General features: G+C 47.4%; 1 protein-coding gene across 13 annotated transcripts in view; it reads left to right on the top strand.

The window, feature by feature from the left end:
• Nucleotides 1-2,234: 2,234 nt before the first annotated feature.
• RGS8 (regulator of G protein signaling 8) overlaps nucleotides 2,235-16,201 on the top strand; it is a 36,402-nt gene continuing 22,435 nt past the window's right edge. For 2 of the 13 annotated variants that reach the window (XM_033093001.1, XM_033093000.1), the window contains exon 1: nucleotides 15,133-15,327. In XM_033093001.1, the coding sequence (XP_032948892.1) occupies nucleotides 15,188-15,327 (140 nt within the window). In that variant the 5' untranslated portion in view covers nucleotides 15,133-15,187. The other 11 variants (XM_033093010.1, XM_033093006.1, XM_033093008.1 and 8 more) reach the window with 11 other exon arrangements.

The raw sequence follows: 16,201 nt of genomic DNA, 5'->3' as shown, positions 1-16,201 counted from the left end.
AGCTCCCGGCTTTCCTCTTTGCAAAACTCCAGTGCTATATTTCCATCTCCTTTTCATCTTTCGCCCTGGGATATCAACAGAGTTCAGTCAATCCCAAACCAAACACACTATCGTTTTCTTTGAACAGCCCACACCTGCTCTACCTCCTAGGTCCCTAGCCTTTAAGCCGGTTTTCAAAGGTGAGGTTATAGAGTCATTCTCAACTCCTTCCCGTCCTCCCCTGGTCTGAACACCCTCCTCCCCCATCTATTACATCAAATCGAGACCTGCTGACTTGGCCTTCCCAAATCTCTGGACGTTGTCCTTTCTTCTCAAGTTTGTTGCCTTATTTTGGCTCTTCTCTTCTCTTACCTAAGGACTCAGCAATAACCTGGATTGGCTTCACTTTCCTCTAATCCCTCTCCATTCAGTGTCTTCTCAGAACACAGATCTGATCATGAAAATGATCTGATCAACACTCCTTTGTTTAAAGTGTTTTGTTTACCCTCCGGTCACAACGTACCCTTTAAAGCATCTCCTCCGCTGCGGCTTCCTACCACACTTCACATTCTGCTCCAGTCTCTCTAGAAAGAACACTCGTGGTTCCCCAAAACACACCAGGCACCGCTAGACTGTGCCTTTGCCGAGGTTGTTCCTCAGCCTTGAATGCTCCTCTCCTCTAAACTCCACTTGTGAAAATCCACAGGTTCCCTTCAGTGTGCAGGTCCAACGAGACCTCCTCTGAAAGGGCGCCTCTGATTTCTCAGGTGGACTCAATCTCTCCTCCCCCCAGTGTTTCTGGGCCACTCTTTGAGTCCTTAGCCCACTTATCCATGCATGAGAATCACGTATTTCAATCCCTCTCTCCTTCTCTGGATCGCCTGAGACATGACAAGTATGTCTTGGTCATCTTTGCATCTCCCACAGCACATGGTGGGCTCCACCGATTGTTTGCTGAATTGACCTGATTTTGTGGAATTGGTGCAGTGTTTTACGCAGCGGTGACATGGTGATCATGAAGTCTACAGAGGACAGAGGCAGTCTCCTAAGCATTGCAGTCATCCCTTGAGGGGTCATTGGGTCACTGCTTGTCAGGACCTCGGAGATAGGCCCGAAGGAAGGATTTCAGCTTGTAACGGGAAGGACAATTCCCTAGAAATCTGTCACCGTCTGATTCTTCGTCCCTCTGCATCCTGTCCTCTCCCTCTGGAGAGGGCCCTTATTTGAGATCTCTTCTCCCATCATTAGCTGCGCTTGTTGAGTATTCCCCAGCTGTGGCTTCTTTTGGTCTTTTCCAGCTTCCACTGTTTGTTTATTTCTGTCAGCCTCTTTCTCTGGCTGTGGTTGTAAATAGAGCCGATGACTGCCAGCTCCGGGGCCTGTGCAGTGAACCCATCGCAGGTGGGTGGCAGGTCGAGGAGACTCTAGAATCAGACATGAAGTGTTACCCCTCACTCTCAGAAGCTGCTCCAGGGCCCCAGCTGTCCAGAAGGATGTGCTTCTGCCCATCCAAATGGGACTTTACAGACAGAAGCATCACATGATACACTCTCTCCATCCCCGCCTGGGCCTCCCCTCTTGCTCCCCTGTGGCTGCCACAGCCCCCCAGATCAGAAGTTGGGCAGATAGATGGCACAGAGGGCATCCAGTCTTGCCTGCGCATAGAGTGACAAATAACACTAAATATTTTAGGCATTGTACTCTTTCATACCTGTGTTTTTCTCCTGTTTGAGAAAGTTGGAGCTGCGCTTGTTCTAGATTACTTACATTCCAAATCCCTAAGCCAGCATGGCCTTGCTCGTTGGTTGTGGAAGGAGGGAAAACGGTGAAGACAGGCCAGAAGTATGTGGCTTTGTCCCTCACAAAGCAGATGCTTCCAGCCTGGTCCATTTTTGAGCCAAGCAGGTCATCCTCTTCCCCCATGCCAGAACCTGCTTCCCTACTCTGCAACCCTCCTCCCTCCAGGGGCTCTCCTCCCTGCCCCACCTCCACCCTCTGTCACCTCCTGTGCACTCTGCCCGTCTCTGAATTCTCCAGAGTGGCCAGCCCCTGGGAGGCAGCTGCCAGTGAGGGAGCTGTCAGCGGGACAGCCACACACTCAGGCAGTGCCATCCTGCCTGAGTCTGTGGTCCTCCCCCGGACTCTGCCAGGCAGTGCACGTCATGTGTCAGCGTGCCCCCTCCCCTCCCTCCGCCTTCCCACCTCCTCCCCTGCCGCTCACTCTTCCCCTGTTCATGAGCTACAAAGCCTGAGAGGAGAGGAGCCAGAGGGAGCGAGCAGCACGCTGCAGCTCCTCTGCTAGGGGCCTGAGGTGAGGTGGTCACCCCCTGCCCCGCCCCCCGCCAGCCTCTCCCATGTGCCAGGGGGTGGCTGACTGTCACTCAGGGCTTCACCAAGCCATGCCCAGCTGGGGCCCGTGCCAGCCACATCTTCTCAGCTGCACTGCCCACTGCCAGACAGGTAAGAGACAGCAGCTCCCTCCAGTAGGACTTGAGCAGGTCCTGGAACTGGCCATCGTGAGCCACGAGTCATGCTGAGAGGTACAGGATGCCTCGGGGCAGAAAAGGCACTGTCCTTTTGTCGTGATCCTCTGTTTATTCTCTAACAGAGCTCCTCAGAGCGGGCTAAGCCCATCACCCTTGCCAGGAGCAGGGGTGCAGGAATCTGTCCATTCTTTCCCGTCAGTGGGTGCTAAGCTGCAAATGTCCTTTCTTGTTTTTTTCTCCTCAATCCCAACTCCCCAGATTCCCTGAAACTGCTTTCTGGTCCAAAGGGATGTTGTTTCTTCCCTCAGGTGCCTTTAGGGGCTCTGAAAATATCACAGGTTGATGTCTGGACTAGGACACTGTCTCTTTCAGTCTCATTCCTGTTTTTTTCTGCTGTTGTTTTAAGCGGGTCTCCTGCACAGCAGTCTGACCATGCACAGCGTCTGTTTTGTTTCTGGTCAGGGTGCAGGTCTCCGGTGTCGTGACAGACTAACACTAGTGACACATTCCGATGCAGAAGGACTCCCAACCAGAAGGACATTTAAATACGCTGGAGGTCACCAATTTCTTTTTTTTTCCTTCCAGCTTTGTTGAGGTATAATTGACAAATACAATTATAATATGTTTAAAGTGTGCCACGTGATGATTTGGCGTATGTATACATCGTGAAAGGGCTCCCACCATCGCATGAACTACCACGTCCATCGGCAGGTCACCAATTCTTTTTCCTTAAATCTTTTTCAGCTTTTTATTATTATATACAATGCGAATATAACATCATAGTTAAATTTTTGCTCACACACTGGATTGTTTTCTGAGACATATTCTTAGAAGTAGACTTGCTGGGACCAGGTTTTGTGTTTTTTTGTTTTGTTTTGTTTTTTGAAATATAATTGATGGATAACAAACATTATGTTAGTTTCAGGTATACAACATAATGATTTCATATATGTATATATTGCAAAATGATCACGACACTAACTCTAACGTCCATCACCACACATACCTAGGTACAATTTTTTGGGGGGGTGGGGTGCAGGTTACCAAATTCTAAGCAGTGAGTTGGGGGCACAGTTGCCACCTACAGGAGGTGATGAGTCCCTAGTAGCAGTTAAATGGGTTCTTCCCAGAGCTGTCTAGGTAGAGACTTTTGGGGATACAGAGGAGAAGGGTAACTTTTCTCTTTCTGTGTTACAGCCACTTAATATCAGTCCGTTATTTTACTATATACGGACGACCTGGCTTTCAGTTTGTTGTCAGTCCTATCTCGGGGTGTTTTCAATCTAATGAAATAAGAAGGAAAGCCTATTCTGCAACCTGGGTTATTTTTGATTGTTTGTTCCTACAGATTTGGAAAACTTCAGAGTTTTTTTGGAAGATAGAGGAGATGCTGGAAAGTAAGGGAATGAGATAACTGTTAGTATGAGATCATTTAACTGCTTGGGAAAAGTTCAAAGCTCTAAGCATGCAATGTGGTATTAGGCTGTTATTAGGATGGCTGTTATTATTATTTTGGGAATGACAGCTCCATGAGCACTCAGCCAATGGCAAACTAGTTATTATTAACCACTCGTTGTCTGCTCCCTCCTTAGCGTAGCCTTCCTGGAGGAGGTCAGTGGGAGTGGGGTGAGTGGGGATTACAGTGTGGTCTGTAGCCCCCACTATGGCCAAGAAGGCCTTAGGGACTGGGCCCGTCTGGGATTAAAAAAAAAAAATTCACACAGTGCCTAACATGCAGAGGAATCCAAAAACTTCCTGTCTTCTTTTCCAGTTGAATTAAACCTGCTAATGAAACCAAGGTCTTTCTCCTGTGGGTCAGTGACCTCTGATCTGCAGAACAGGGGTCCTTAGCCACAATAGCCATTTCACAGAAGCAAGGTACTCCCAGGGGACTGAGTGACAGTGTGGGTGGATGGCTGAGCAAAACCCATCATATTTCCATTAATAAACCCTCCAAATGTGGATCTCGTGATGTGTCAGCAGCAGCAGCAGCTAAATACATTAAGGTGTTGTATAACATGGAGAAAGCTCTGGTGGTCCCAGGTTTCAGTCTCTCTGGGCCCTTCACTCAGGGCGACTGAACAATTTTGGTTTTATCATCTGTAAAATGGGCACAATAACAAGTGTCCAGATTACCTCCAAAGATTTCTGTGAGGATCAACTAATAGGAATAATGATAACTTCAAATTATCAAGATATGCTGGGCAACAGCTTACTATTTTCCCTATTTTAGGCTGTTTAATCCTCTCAAATTCCCAGTACAAACCGAGGCCTCAAAACATTAAGGAACCTGATCAAGTTCAGCTGAAAAAGTGAAAACACTTTTTGGGTTGTGACTGTGCTATACAGATGCCAGTTTTGTTGCGTATAATGACATCATGGCTTAGAGTTTTTGTCCCGTCAATCCTATCCCAGCATCTCTGTTTTGTGCTTTCTTATTTCCTCTTTGTCGAAACACCTGCCTCTCCCAAGATGCTAGAAATGCTCCTTACTTCCCCTCTGTGCTTTGGGGATCAGGATGTTTTTCCCTGTCCAAGAAGCATCAGCATACCCATCAGGACCTTTATCAGTGCATACTGTATGGAATTTCCAGAAAGCTTTTGAATTCTTCAACAAAAGATCCTAGAAACAAGAGGGGCTCAGAAAAGCTAAATAGCTTAAGGTAGATACCTACTAGAGCCTTGTCTCTCAAGGAAAAGTGTCAGAATTTGCTCAGCACCTTTGTGCATCTGATTGCACCCACACAGCCCTGGTCCCTCCTCCCGCCCCCAGTGCAGGCATTAATGCACACCCAGCATTGCCTAAAAGTAACGCATCTCATTTCCCAGAAGGCTCTGTGAAGGTAGGAGCAGAGGCCGATGGGAGAGCAGTTTCCCGGAGGCCAGGTCTCCACTCTATTATTTCCTGCCATTGTTGTTGCAGCCAGGCCCATCCCTGGGTCAGGTGGCTGTGGATTTCCTGTTTGCATGACTCTAGGTGGCTGGCTAGAATGGAGCTGGAAGGGAGGACATAACAGCCACTGGCTGAAGTCATTAAAAATGGAGGATTAGAAAGAGCTTATTTTATATGCAGAGGAGAGGGTGAGTCCTGAAGCTGTTTTCTGCCCACAGCTGTAGACCCTGATGGCAAATGGTAAAGCTTTTGTTACTGCCTGCAAAGGGGAAGAGATTAATAACCAGCGCCCTGGCACTGCGAGATAGGAGAAGAGAGCCCCATTTCAATTGTGGCAGGGCCTCGTGCTGACATCTCATCCCCAGGGCTTTGAAAACTAGGTCCCACCGCTTCTCCATCTCTGATCCTGCCACCCCTTCCTCTGTAGCCTCCAACTCCACCCCCATTTGGTGTTGGGCCTGTGCTTTGTATGATTCCAATATTATCAACGTGACTTCATGTTTTTATTAGGACGAATAACTTACGACCCATGTATCCCATTGAATTCTTACAATAACAAAAGAAGTGGGCATCGCCTTAGTAATTTTGATTTCAGAGATAAGAAAGCAAGGTCTTAAGCCAACATGACTCAACATTGAAGGGGCAGAACTGGAGCTTGCACCCTTGTCACCTGGCCATGGAGCCTGTGCCATTGGCCATGGAGCCTATGCCATTTCTGTGACTCCATGCTGCCTCTCCTGGCCGGCATCCTGCTCCAGACATGGTCTCACTCACCTACCTGCTGACTGTTCAGTTAAGTTCAACAAACATTTATTAAGCGTCTTCTTCCTGCCAGGTACTGTGCCAGGTGTTAGAGACAGATGAAAAAAATATATTTTACTGATGTGATGTAGTGTACCTATGCCTGGTACAGTATCTGGCACATAGGAGACACTTAAATGTGAGTTGAATGAATGAATGAATGAATACACATTCCTGCCCTTGGTTAACTTACAGTCTGGTTAGGAAAAGAGAGTTATAGGCACCTAATCATGCCGGGGGTGGGGGGAGAGGTAGAAAAGTATGCGTGGGAGCACTGGGTACTTACAGAACGTGGATGTACGGGGGAGGCTGCTTAGAGGAAGTGGTCCTGAAGTGTGGCATGAACGATGGATGAGCATAGGGAACGGAAGAAACGAGGCCCAGAGATTTGTGTGCAAGACTGTGAACAGTGTGGAGTTGTTGGAGCATAAAGCACAAACCAGGTGAGTGGTCGGTGACTCTCAAGGTTGGCAGGACCGAGATCTTGGGGAAATTCTGTCTCAGGGTTTTTACTAACGCTTGAACTTTATCCTTAGGCTAGAGGGGCTGATAAGCTTGTGAGAGAAGGGAACACAGTCACATTTGTTATGTCAACAGGTGGGTATGGCTGTAAAATGGAGTTGAATTGAAGGACATGGGTTGGATCACAGAGACCAAAGACCACAAGGATGTGAACCAGGGACCGTGAACCAGAGCAGTGGGAGTAAGGCTGGAGAGGAGGAGACACATGAGGAAACTAGGAAGGAGACTTAATCAGTAAGATTTGGTCAGTGGTTGACTAAACGAGATGAGAGGAAAAGGAGTCATCGCTAATTACTTCCCTCTTTCTTCTGGCTTGAGTTACTCAGTGGATGGTGGTGCCAGAAACTGATACCAGGAATTCTAAAGAAGGCAAGGTGTGTGTGTGTGTGTGTGTGTGTGTGTGAGATGGCGGGGGGAAGGGGGGTAGGGAGAGGAATAAAATGGGTCAGGAAAAGAAATGGATACGATGTGCTCAATTTTTAGATAAATTTGCATTTGTTGCACTTATGAGATATCTGAGGGTTATATTCGGCCACCCATGAGCTATGAAGACCCGTATGAGTGGGAGAGGGGCCAGAATGAGAGGGGAATATTTAGAAATAGTATACTCAGTTGTTAAGGCTATGGGCAAGGATGAGATTACTTCAAGAGCATTTCAGGAGGGAAGAGCAGGAAACCAAGGTTACAGGCAGGAGAATACCAGCATGTGTGGGGTGGGCAGAGAAGGAGCGTGTAAGTAAGGCCCACAAGGTCAAGGGAGTGGACACACCAGAAGTGAATGGTCACCGTGGTAAACACACCAAAGAGGTTCATGAGATTGGGCCATTGGACCTCATAATACGGAGGTCACTGTTTCCGGGGAGTGTGTGTGTGTGGGGGTGACAAATTGTGAAGGATTAAGGAGGGGATAGGAAGTGTGGAAACAGGAGATTCTTTCGGTCAACTTTGCTGACAAAGGGAGGAATACTGAAGGGGCATTTTGTTTAATGAAAGTTATTTGTAAGTGTAGGATAACATGGGGGGAGAGAGTAGAGAAAGTAGTAGATAAAGTAAGTGGGGAAGGATGGGCTCAAGGCCACAAGGGGAAGGATTCACCACGAGTAGACACAGCTGAGAGTGGGGGGAAGGAAGGAAGGAAGGAAGAAGGAGTGTAAATGTGGAACGATTTGCAGGGGAGGCGATGGGGAAAGTGGTCGGCCACTGGGAAGGTAATTTGTAAAAACTGAGGTCACTGCTTAAGGCTGAGATTACGATAGGAATGGAGAGGGCTGGGGAGATAAATGAAGACGTCGTCATTTGCATCCACACCCAAGGTTGACTTGTCCTGGATTCTGGATGTGTAGATGGGCAGCTCAGGATGAAAGGATGTGGCTGGATTCTGCCCCAGGAGCTCTGCGCTTGAGTCCTGGCGATTCCTAAAAAAAAAAAAAAAAGACCTCGGGCATATTCTTAGTGTAGTTTCTGCCCGTGGTATCTAAGAGTCATTCCCCCTCTAAGCCTCTATGAATTTTATCACCTACTCCCTAGTAGTTAAATAATAAGTTTTGCTGAAAATGGATTTATACATGAGGAAAAAAACTTACAATGGAAAATATAACAGAAATCATTTCCCACTCACATTGCTCCCTTCTTCTATATATCAGTTTCCTTGCACTAATAGTTTAGACGTCAATGCTTATTTTACTGAAGCACACACTGGTTACACTATTTGAAAAAGATGTATGCACAGTTTCAAATACAAAGTCAAGTGTCTAGAACAATAAGCCCACCATACTACCACCCAGCTTCAGCGCCCCCTGTCCCTCACCCTAGATGATTTTGAAGCAATTCCAAAATAGCATATCATTTCAACTCTAAATGTTTCAGAGTGTATCTCTAAACATAAGGATGCTTAAAGAAAAAAGTAACCTCAGTATTGGTATCTCACAAATATTGATGTCTAATCCATGTTCAAATTTCCCCAGTTGTCTCATCATGTTTTTTTATGGTTTTAAATTTGAATCAGGATCCACAAGAAATTTCATATCTTGCATTTAATTGTGTTTCTGAAGATTTTTTTTTTTTTAACCCTGATGATGATTGCTGGAGAGAAAGTCCTTAATCGTATTGTGTCTACCTATTTTGTCACATTCCCCAGTGTTTGTATAATTTAATTTTAGGAGACCTAAGGGATAATTGCAGTTTAGACACCAAAGCCTCCTAAGTTTAATTTTAAAAATCCTTCTAGACACTCTCAGAAAAAGTATCAAGATAATGAGTAAAGAAAAGAGGATAGAAAGGAGAAAAGTTTCCAGCAAGTGGAAGAAGAAAAATGAGGGCTCAAAGAGGAAGAAAATAAAATGAAAAAGGTAACAGAAACTGTGTAAGCCTCCTATCCACCAAGAAGCTTGACAATCCTTTCAAGTGTGTTTCATTCACTTGTGTATCACCTCGGTTAGGAGGTGGTAAGAATGAATCTTTAAATAATAACATTCTACTTATTTAGTGTATTTCCCCAAACAGCTTAGCAAAGAGCTGTCAGACGTCCTTCAAGTAATCCTCTCGGTAATGTAGGAAAGTAGTAGGGATTCTAATTCCCATTTTACAGATGATGAAGCAGTTAATAAGGCTAACAATGGTGGCTCACACATTTGCCATTCGTCAAGCTTTGTGCTCACCCTCAATTACATGTTCTCATTTAATCGTTATAACAAGCCTAAGATATTGGTGCTGTGATAGTCATTTTGCCCACGATGAAAAGGACACTCAGAGAGGGAGAGAGTAACTTGCCCACATTTATAGCTCTGGAAAATTAGGAATGGGGATCGGAACTCAGCGCTGTCAAACAAACCCACTGTTCTCTTTTTCCAGGTCAGTCTACTTTCTACTAAGTCAGCCATTTTTTTTTGCATATACTTGCTCGCTGGCAAAATTCCGCTTAAAGGGAAGCTCAGAGCAGCGCCAAATAATAGTGTTCAGTGTACTGGAATTCGCAAGGCATTTTTCTGCCCACAGCCTTTTTCATGTCTTTCTCACAACCGCCTTGAAAAATAGACAGGGCAGGTGTGTGCATTTATGTTTTACAAATGAGGAAATTGAACTACAAAGGTTTTGGTTCTGTTAGTTAGTGATCACATAGCTAGTCAGGGTAGTTAGCGTCACGGAGCTAGTTGATGGCAGAGTTAGGATCACAGGCCCTGTCTTCTGACTCCAGATCCTGTGCTTCTTGGGTTGTCTTTGTGGACCTCATGGGCCCACACCGTTAGCTGCAACTTCTTTCCGTGTCCCCTTTGATGTTCCTTGTGAGAAATTGAGCAGGCTTATTAGAAATTAAATATCCAGATGCTTGAACTGACGAACAGGAAATGAGGCTGCTAAAGCTCAGAGGAATGAAATTGAGATGCTTTTTTTTTTTTTTTTTAGTAGAATTTTGGGCCAAGTGGCCTCTTTCTGTCCTTCCCTTCCCTGTGTCCTTCCTATCTCCATGGAAACCCCAAATCAATGCAGCATATGTTGATTCATGTTTCTACTGTCACTAGGAAGCTACACAGTGGAAATTGCTTTTAAAAGATTTGTGCAGAGCTTTAGCATGCTGACCAGAATTCAAATCCAATATCCAAATGATTTTTATTAAAAGCTTTTAATGCGAGACTATCCACGGTGGTATGCTGAGTAAATAAACACACAGAGGGGCATGTGGCAATGAACCTCCTTCACTAGCGTGACTTTTAAAAATATTATATTGCAGACTTTAATTCCTTTTGTCTTCAATTTAATTACATTTTTGTGGCCTGTTGATGATGCCAGGAGTTCCTTTTGCTCTTGATTAATTCCACCTTGCCCTGACCGGGCTGTCGGGAACAAGAATTTGCAAATGCCTCAGGTACCCAGACTGCTGCCCCGTGTGTCACTTGCATTGGGCTGGCTTCAATCTAGACCTGGAGACTGAGGAATTCTAACGTATTCCTGCCATAAGGGACCCTCGGCAGTTTTTCAGATTTTTTTTTTTTCATGAACTCAAAATCTAACGTAGCCTATATTTATTTATTTTCATGAACTCAAAATCTAACACAGCCTATACCTGCTCCACACGAGGCAATGGGAGTGGATAGCAAGGGGAGTCAATTGTAAAATCTGTCTTTGTGGATCATGTGGTCATTTAACAGGATCAGCAAACATAAACCACAAGGGTACACAACTGACGATGATGCCGGCTGTCAGAGAATCACTGTGGTAGGGTGGTGTTGGGATGGAGACGGTCCTTGTAATGGAGGGAGTTCTGAGAAAGCTTTGGAGAGGAGAGTTTTCAGCTTGGTGGTAGTGGGTTATGAGCAGGAGCTGGGAGTTAACGAGGCAGATCCAGGGTGGGGACATTCTGGGCAGAGGAATCGAGTGTGGTGTGTGTGTGTGTGTGTGTGTGTGTACAATGGGATATAAGATTGAATAGGTAAATGGGACCAAATTATCGGACTGTCAGGCAGGACAAGGAGCTGCAATGGAGTCCATCAAAGATTATTAGACTGATGACTTGCTTTATGCTATCTGTTCAGTGGGTAACCCTCGTGGTCGTGTATGTGCCAGGAGGCTTGTGGGGGGCAGGGGTTGATGAAACGGGACAGGTAAATGAATGATTTAGGGCCGCTGTCGAGACCAAGATGGCCAGGACTATAATTCTGACCCGCCTCAGCTTCTCCACCAAGTATGCTGCCACCAAATATGATTGACAAGGTCCCACCCTACAATGACCCCGTGGCTGTCTGACATGATGGGGAGATGCCTGATATGCCCAGCCATCCTCAGGACCCCACGGCCCAAGCTTGGAGTGGCTGAAGAAACTGCGAGCAGCTCCACTGACGGGGAGGAGCCCCTCCCCAGTGGGCCCCAATAAAAATGTGAAAACCAGAAAAAAGAAAGAAAGATCAGTTATTTAGGAGCGGTGAAAGGTCATGCACTGCGCTGGGTACCAAATAACATCTGACATGGCAGAGGTGATGAATGGAAAACAATGAAGTTGAGAAATACTTCAGACACATAATGACAATGTGCAAAAATCACTGCAAGGGGAATGGAGAAACAGAAGCCAAAAATGCCTGCACTTATTACCCGGAGAGGTCAGGGTGGAGTGCTGTCATAAGCACACATAAGGAGCCCAGCAGGAATGCAGGATTTGGAGGGAAAGGTGGTAGTTTCTCGGAGGCAGCAGCATCTATGGGGTCTGAGGGGGTGGGGCTATCTCGCAGGCCTCTAGAAAAGCGGTCCAGAGCTAAAGAGAGGGAGGACGAAAGAAACACTGATTCTAGAGAGAAGTGGTGGCTGGCGCCTGGATGGAGTGGGTTTCCCAGAAGGGTAAGTGTAGACGGGGAAGAGCCGAGAGGGGCAGGGTGGCCTGAGCAGCCAGAGCAGGGCTTATAATGACTATTTGCCTGGGGAAAAAAACCTGCGTCGTGGCCAGTGGAGACATCCTGTGCGCGGTCGTCAGGCAGCAACTCAGGAGCAGTAACCTGGAAAGAACCTAGAGTTATATTCCTGGGCCCCGGCTCCCGAGCCCGCAGATGCTGAGTCCAAGCCCAAGTGGGTGAGTGGCTTTCTCGTCAGCACTCCACGGCTTGCCTTTTCCTGGCCTCTCCTCTCCTTCAGGAAGGGATGCCATGCCAGAGTGCTTATCCCTTTGAGTCAGCTTAATTTCCACCCCCCCCCCCCCGGAATTCTTTCTGCACCTGTCTCTGTAGGAAGAAAGATTAAGTTAGAGGCCCCCATCCCCCAGGGGGATGTGTGCTAACTAGGTCTGTGCTTCTCAAACGAGGGTGCTGTGTGGTTGGTTACTTGTTGGTGTTCAGGAGGGTTTTGGTTAAAAAAAAAAAAAGTCTGGACTAGTTTTAGTTTTCTCTTTTTACTCATGCTAGGTGCTTGTCCACACACAATCTTGTCTCTGCTCTTTATAGTCCTGCTCTTTCCTTTAAAACTCTATTGTCATATCTTTCCTTAAACATTTGGGCGGGCTATTGATTTCCTGTGACTGCATGATTGCTCTCAAGGCCAAGAAGATTCCGATGCCTGATGAGGGTCGGTCAGCGTTCATTTGAGGCTTGGGCCCATCTGCAGCCCTGCTCTGCCTCCTGGATGCCAGACTGGGCAGCGTGAGACTTGAACGACGGCTTTATGCCACCGTTTTCTCACTGGTACAGGAGTCCCATTGATGGCACTACCTTTGTGTTAAAGCAAGGGCCAGAGCAGAGGCTGGAAGCATGACGTTTGGTATCACACACCTGCTCTGCCACTTATTAGTGGCTTGTCTGTTTCTCCATTGCGAAACGGGGTGGATAAATTTGTCGGTCTTGTAACTGTTGTGCGGGTTAAATAAGATCACACAAGTCCCGTGTTTTGCACAGTGTCTGGCACATACTGAGGGCTCATTAAACATTAGCTGTGTGAATGGAATCCAGGGATGGGTCCACCTTATGGTATAAATGTATCTCGGATTAGGGAAGTGCTGATCGATGGGTTTTTTTCTCACCACTTTATCTGGGTGCCTGTTTCTTATGGTGCCGTGTAGCAGGAAAATGCCCAGAAGTGAAGGATTCTCTTTTATGCTTAAATTCTAACCCCTAGCTAGCATCTGGGAAAGACAGGGCTTATAAGGAATGGCAAACATTTCTTTTGCATCTCCTTTTGAAATGCCAAGTTCCCTTTACCTGACAAGAGGGGCTGTGGACATTTTCAGAGAGAGACAATGAATCACTGTGGAGGCAGCATCAGAATTTTGATTTCATCCTCTTATCAGGCAACGTGTGGTTGTGGCAGAATCATTTCACTGAGAGGATACAGGTTGTTCACCAATAGATCTGCTAGGAAAGACTGGGTTCCAGCATGACGTGGTAGAAAAAGCCCTGCTGTCAGAGTCATAAGAAAACCAGTTCTGGTCCTTGAGCTGCCTCTTAAGTACCGTGTCACTTTGAAAAAGGCATGTCACCTTTTCTAGCCTCAGTTTTTTCATCTGTAACATGGGGATAATAACACTCTCTGACTGTGGCATGGGGTCATTGAGGGACAATACATGAAAATACGTTCTAAAGTGGAAAAGGTTAAACAGATGGAATCTAATATTTTTATTAAGAAGCCATCACTTTCCATAGAGATTTCTGCCACCTCCAGCAAATGCTGTCTTCTGGGTTTCAGAAATGACTGGCAGCCGAGGCTAGTCACATTTGGAGCTGGGTCTAGCCTGAGGGACCTAGAAAGGAATGAGAAGCTAAGCTTTGTGCCAGGGCAGTGGCTTGCAAATTTCAGCACGCATCAGAATCACCTGGGCAGCTGGGCCCCACCCCCGGAGGTTCTCAGTCTGTAGGTCTAGGGGTGGGGCCTGAGAATTTGCATTTCTAACACGTAGCCAGGTGGTGCTGATGCTGCTGGCCCAGGGATCACACTCAGAGAACCACTGCACTAGGGCAAGCAGGAAGAGTGTCCTCCTGAAACGGAAGAGGAAACGTGAAGGTCTATATGGGTAAGGCGGTGCAGAAGACAAAATGTAGAAGACAGAAAAATAGAGCTAACGTGCAGATTGGGCAGAAGAAAGGGGAAAATCTTGCTCCGTAACAAATGAAAGTGGGGGGAAGTTGCTAGGTGATGGATGAGGGAGAGAGGTGGATTTCCACTGTAGGAAAAACCAGGTGAGAGGCAGGAGCACAGAGTTGGAAATATACATGTTTGGGGAGGTGGAAATTTCTCATTAAGAAGTGGGGAGTGGTGGTGGGCGCTGGGGGTGGGGGTGGGAGTGGAGAAATGCCTCTGTAGAGTAAGGGGGCAGCTGAGATGTGGCAGAGGGGTTAATTAATTTCGGGGCTGTGTGGTTTGGCTTGGTAGTGCAGCACAATAGAAATTGGGAGAAAGGGGGTGGAATTTAGATGTGTGACCTGCCCCGTAGCTTTCTTGCTCTCTGCATTTATCACATCACATCACAGCCAGCAAGACAGCCCCCCTCCTCCTGGCTCATTAGGAGATTTGATTCGGCTTGGCTCCTGCTGTCAGCAGCTGTCTGGGGCAAGATCTTTATGCTCCCTGCTCCCCAAGCAGCGACCAGCCTTCAGCCAGCAGTACAACTCATTAGAAGAAAGCCCCCTGGACACTTGATTTTCAGCTCATTGGTGGCCAGAAAGAGTTAACACGAACGGCTCCGCTGCCCCCTGCACAGCCTCTGGCTTGTGGGGACTTCTCCCTGAGCTGCAGCCAAAGGACCAGGGAAGCAGCTTAGTGAAGCTGAGGAGGAAGGTGCGGGAGGAGAGCCAGGCGTGCTCTGCTCAGGGGCACCTCCTGCATCCTGCCAGTGAGGATGGGCGTGCAGACTGTGCCCCAGAGCCGGAGCCGAGCGGCTGCCCGCTGGGTGTAGGCTGCTTCAGTATTTACTGGATGTGACAAGCAGGGAGAAGAGCTTTCAGCGGGGCTGCTTGCTGCCCGGCTCAAGTGGTGGGAGGTGTATTGTGCATGCATGCGTGTGTAGAGCAGTGTGCGCGCACACGTGTGCCTGTGTGTTCATGCACATATGCCCTTCACCCGCCAAGGATTTGATTGCTAAAAGAAAGATCTGCTCTTTTCCCCAGAGCTCCTTAACTCGCAGCCTCTCTGACCGTCCCGTTGGCCAAGACCCGCAGACCATGAGGACTGGTCAAAGACAGTGAGTATTGCTTTTGCTTTTCTCCTTCCTCTCTGGGTGCCCGTGTGGGCTGATTGCATTATCCATATTTAATTAACCTGCCTCTCCATATTGATTGCTTTCTCCCTACTGAGGCTCTTAGTCTCTCTTCCTCTCTTGATAAATTTTTGCTCTTTGCTTTTATCCTCCCCCCCCGGAGCTTCCTCTGTTTCCATTATATCCCATCCTATAGAGTCACCTGTAATTTGATGTCCACCAAGGAAGGCACATGTATTGTGGGTTCAATCACACCCTTGGCCTTCCTGGGCTCTGCCTAACCCCAAACTCTGCCCCCCTTAAAGTCAAGGGCCAAATGGGATACCAGCCCCCAGGTGCTGGGATGAATGAGGAAGCTGGGGGTCAGAGAACCCTGCAGATTCTTATTGAATGGGCTCCAAGGCTAAGCAAAGGGGTGGTGGACGGTCTGAGGGGCACTGGTGGGCAGTGCTGGATTTGGAAGCGAGAGAGGCAGGCATCTAAGCAGCTCTGGCAAGCCAGTGTGGGCTAGCAGGGGGAATGGGAAGAGCGACAAGGCAGTGACAGGAGGCCTGGTGATACCTGCCCCAAATGCCCTTGCCTGCTCTGTATGTGGGTGGTAGTCCCTGGTTCCGCTCACGTCCAGGATTGTGAAGGCTCTGGCATGGGCTTCCCCCTCCTCTGGGGCTGTATCCCACAAGCCAGAGAAAGTGAGGCTTAGATGCCCCAAATAATGATTTCTGGAGATCCTTACAGGTATAAAGAGCTTCAATTTCCTGCCTTCTGAGCAAGCAGGTATACACACACTTAGGGCCAAGTTTAAGGAAATGTCCCCACTGTCAGGGAACACAACCCATGTCAGTTTCCTGGGGGTGAGCCT

The sequence above is a fragment of the Rhinolophus ferrumequinum genome, chromosome 22 (genome assembly GCF_004115265.2).
Source record: "Rhinolophus ferrumequinum isolate MPI-CBG mRhiFer1 chromosome 22, mRhiFer1_v1.p, whole genome shotgun sequence".
Taxonomy (NCBI): Eukaryota; Metazoa; Chordata; class Mammalia; order Chiroptera; family Rhinolophidae; genus Rhinolophus; species Rhinolophus ferrumequinum.
The sequence above is the reverse complement of the archived record's forward strand: the minus strand, read 5'-3'. Positions and strand labels throughout refer to the sequence as shown.